The sequence below is a fragment of the Procambarus clarkii genome, chromosome 42 (assembly GCF_040958095.1).
Source record: "Procambarus clarkii isolate CNS0578487 chromosome 42, FALCON_Pclarkii_2.0, whole genome shotgun sequence".
NCBI lineage: Eukaryota > Metazoa > Arthropoda > Malacostraca > Decapoda > Cambaridae > Procambarus > Procambarus clarkii.
In genome coordinates this window covers 30,541,628-30,546,060 of record NC_091191.1, presented here as the reverse complement: position 1 = coordinate 30,546,060, position 4,433 = coordinate 30,541,628, and the positions used below count along the sequence as shown (strand labels likewise).

General features: G+C 44.4%; 1 protein-coding gene across 1 annotated transcript; it reads left to right on the top strand.

Moving 5' to 3' along the window:
- The first annotated feature begins 598 nt into the window (after window positions 1-598).
- On the top strand, window positions 599-3,874 carry LOC138373471 (golgin subfamily A member 6-like protein 22). Its single transcript, XM_069339682.1, has 4 exons — window positions 599-862; window positions 2,192-2,899; window positions 3,329-3,705; window positions 3,853-3,874. The coding sequence occupies exons 1-4, from the start codon at window positions 599-601 to the stop codon at window positions 3,872-3,874; spliced, it is 1,371 nt and encodes a 456-aa protein (XP_069195783.1).
- The last annotated feature ends 559 nt before the right edge of the window (window positions 3,875-4,433 follow it).

The window sequence follows — 4,433 nt, the reverse complement described above, 5'->3', positions numbered from 1 at the left end:
GTGCCACTGACAACAAGATATGTGCCACTGAAAACATGGTACGTGCTACTGACAACAAGATACGTGCTGCTGATAACAAGATACTTCCCACTGACAACAAGATACGTGCCACTGACAACATGATACGTGCCATTGACAGCAAGATACGTGCCACTGACAAAACGATTTTGCCACTGACAAATGTGCCACATGACAACAAGATACGTGCCACTGACAACATGATACGTGCCACTGACAAACGTGCCACTGACAACAAGATACGTGTCACTGACAACAAGATTCGTGCCACTGACAACAAGACACCACCACCGACAACAAGATACGTCCCAATAACAACAAAATACGTGCCACTGAAAACATGATACATGTTATTGAGAAACGTGCCACTGATAGCAAGATATGTGCCACAGAAAACAGGATACGTGCCAGTGACAACAGGATACGTGCCACTGATAACATGATACGTGCCACTGACAAACGTGCCACTGATAACATGATACGTGCCACTGACAACAAGATACGTGCCACTGACAACAAGATACGTGCCACCGACAACACGATATTTCCCACTGACAACAAGATACGTGCCACTGACAACATGATACGTGCCACTGACAAAAGTGCAACTGATAACATGATACGTGCCACTGACAATAAGATATGTGCTATTGACAACAAGATACGTGCCACCAACAACACGATACGTCCCACTGACAACAAGATACGTGCCACTGACAACATGATACATGCCACTGACAAACGTGCCAATGATAACAAGATACGTTCCACTTACAACAGGATACATAAGAAAGACAAAATGATACATGCCACAGACAACATGATACATGCCACTGACAATATGGTACGTGCCACTGACAACAAGATACGTGCCACTGAAAACATGATACGTGCTACTGACAACAAGATACTTGCTACTGATAACAAGATACTTCCCACAGACAACAAGATACGTGCCACTGACAACATGATACTTGCCATTGACAACAAGATAAGTGCCACTGACAAAACGATATTTGCCACTGAGAAATGTGCCACTGACAACAAGATACGTGTCACTGATAACAAGATACGTACCACTGTCAACAAGATACGTGCCACAGACAAAATGATACATGCCAGTGACAACATGATAAGTGCCACAGACAACATGATACGTGCCACTGACAACAAGATACGTGCCACTGACAACATGATACATGCCACTGACAACAAGATACATGCCACTGAAAACAAGATACATCCCACTGACAACAAAGTACATGCCACTGACAACATGATACGTGCCACAGACAAAATGATACATGCCAGTGACAACATGATACATGCCACTGACAACATGATACGTGCCACTGACAACAAGATACATGCCACTGAAAACAAGATACATTCCACTGACAACAACATACGTGCCACTGACAACATGATACGTGCCACTGACAACAAGATACGTGCCACTGACAACATGATACGTGCCACTGACAAACGTGCCACTGACAACAAGATACGTGTCACTGACAACAAGATTCGTGCCAGTAACAACAAGATACGTGCCACAGACAACAAGATACGTCCCACTAACAACAAAATACATGCCACTGAAAACATGATACATGCCATTGAGAAACGTGCCACTGATAGCAAGATATGTGCCACTGAAAACAAGATACGTGCCACTGACAACAGGATACGTGCCACTGATAACATTATACGTGCCACTGACAAAAGTGCCACTGATAACATTATACGTGCCACTGACAACATGATACGTGCCACTGACAACAAGATACGTGCCACCGACAACACGATACGTCCCACTGACAACAAGATACGTGCCACTGACAACATGATACGTGCCACTGACAAAAGTGCCACAGATAACATGATACATGCCACTGACAACAAGATATGTGCCACTGACAACAAGATACGTGCCACCGACAACATGATACGTCCCACTGACAACAAGATACGTGCCACTGACAACATGATACATGCCACTGACAAACGTGCCAATGATAACAAGATACGTGCCACTGATAACAGGATACATGCCAAAGACAAAATGATATATGCCACAGACAACATGATACATGCCACTGACAATATGATACGTGCCACTGACAACAAGATACGTGTCACTGATAACAAGATACTTCCCACTGACAACAAGATACGTGCCACTGACAACATGATACGTGCCATTGACAACAAGATACGTGCCATTGACAAAACGATATATGCCACTGACAAATGTGCCACTGACAACAAGATACGTGTCACTGAAAACAAGATACGTGCCACTGACAACAAGATACGGGCCACAGACAACAAGATACGTCCATCTGACGACAAGATAAGTACAACTGACAACATGATACGTGCCACTGACAAACGTGCCACTAATAACAAGATATTTGTCACTGACAACATAATACATGCCACTGACAACAAGAAACGTGCCACTGATAACAAGATACATGCCACTGATAACAAGATACGTGGCACTGATTACAAAATACGTGCAACTGAAAACAGGATATGTGCTGATTATAACAAGATACGTGCCACTGACAAAAAGACACATGACACTGATAACAAGACACGTGCCACTGACAACAAGATACGTGGCATTGACAACAAGATACCTGCCACTGACAACAAGATATATGCCACTGACAACAAGATACATGCCACTGACAACAAGGTACATGCCACTGACAAGAAGATACGAGCAACTGACAACAGGATACGTGCCACTGACAAGAAGATACGTGCCACCGACAACAAGATACGTGCCACTGAGAACACGATACCTGCCACTGACAACAAGATACGTTCTACTGACAACAAGATACCTGCCACTGACAACAAGATATATGCCACTGACAACAAGATACATGCCACTGACAACAAGATATATGCCACTGACAACAAGATACATGCCACTGACAACAAGATACGTGCCACTGACAACAAGATACATGCCACTGACAACAAGACACGTGCCACTGAGCCACTGACAACAAGATACGTGCCACTGACAACAAGATACATGCCACTGACAACAAGACACGTGCCACTGAGCTACTGACAACAAGATATGTGCCACTGACCGCATGATACGTGCCACCAACAACAGGATACGTGCCACTGACAACATGAAACGTGCCACTTACAACATGATACATGCCACTGACAACATGATACGTGTCACTGACAACATGATACGTGCCATTGACAACAGATACATGCCACTGACAACCAGATATGTGCCACTGACAACATGATACGTGACACTGACAACAAGATACATGCCACTGACAACAAGATACATGCCACTGACAACAAGGTACATGCCACTGACAAGAAGATACTTGCAACTGACGACACGATACGTGCCACTGACAACAACATAGGTGCCACTGACAAGAAGATACGTGCCACTGACAAGAAAATACGTGCCACTGACAACCTGATAGGTGCTACTGACAACCTGATAGGTACCACTGACAACAAGATACGTGCCACTGATAACAAGATATGTGTTACTGATAACAAGATAAATTCCACTGATAACAAGATACATGCCACTGACAGCATGATACGTGCCACCGACAACAAGATAGGTGCCACTGAGAACACGATACCTGCCACTGACACCATGATACGTGCCATTGACAACAGGTACATGCCACTGACAACCAGATATGTGCCACTGACAACATGATACGTGACACTGACAACAAGATACATGCCACTGACAACATGATACGTGCCACAGACAACAAGATACATGCCACTAACAACAAGATACATGCCACTGACAACAAGATACGTGCCACTGACACCATGATACGTGCCATTGACAACAAGATACATTCCACTGACAATAAGACACGTGCCACTGACACTATGATACGTGCCACTGACCACAAGATACGTGCCACTGATAACAAGATACATGCCACAGACAACAAGATATGTTCCACTCACACCATGATGCGTGCCACTGACAACAAGATTCATGCCACTGACAAAATGATACGTGCCATTGACAACAAGACACGTGCCACTGACAACAGGATACGTGCCACTGAAAACCTGATACGTGCCACTGACAACATGATACGTGCCACTGACAATCTGATACATGCTACTGACAACCTGATACGTGCCCTTACAACCTGATACGTGCAACTGACAACATGATACATGCCACTGACAACATGATACATGCCACTGACAACCTGATACGTGCCACTGACAAGATGATACATGCCATTGAAAACATGCCACTGATAACAAGATATGTGAAGCTGAAAACAGGATACGTGCCACTGACAACAAGATACGTGCCACTGACAACAAGATACGTGCCACTGACCGCATGATACGTGCCACCAACAACAGGA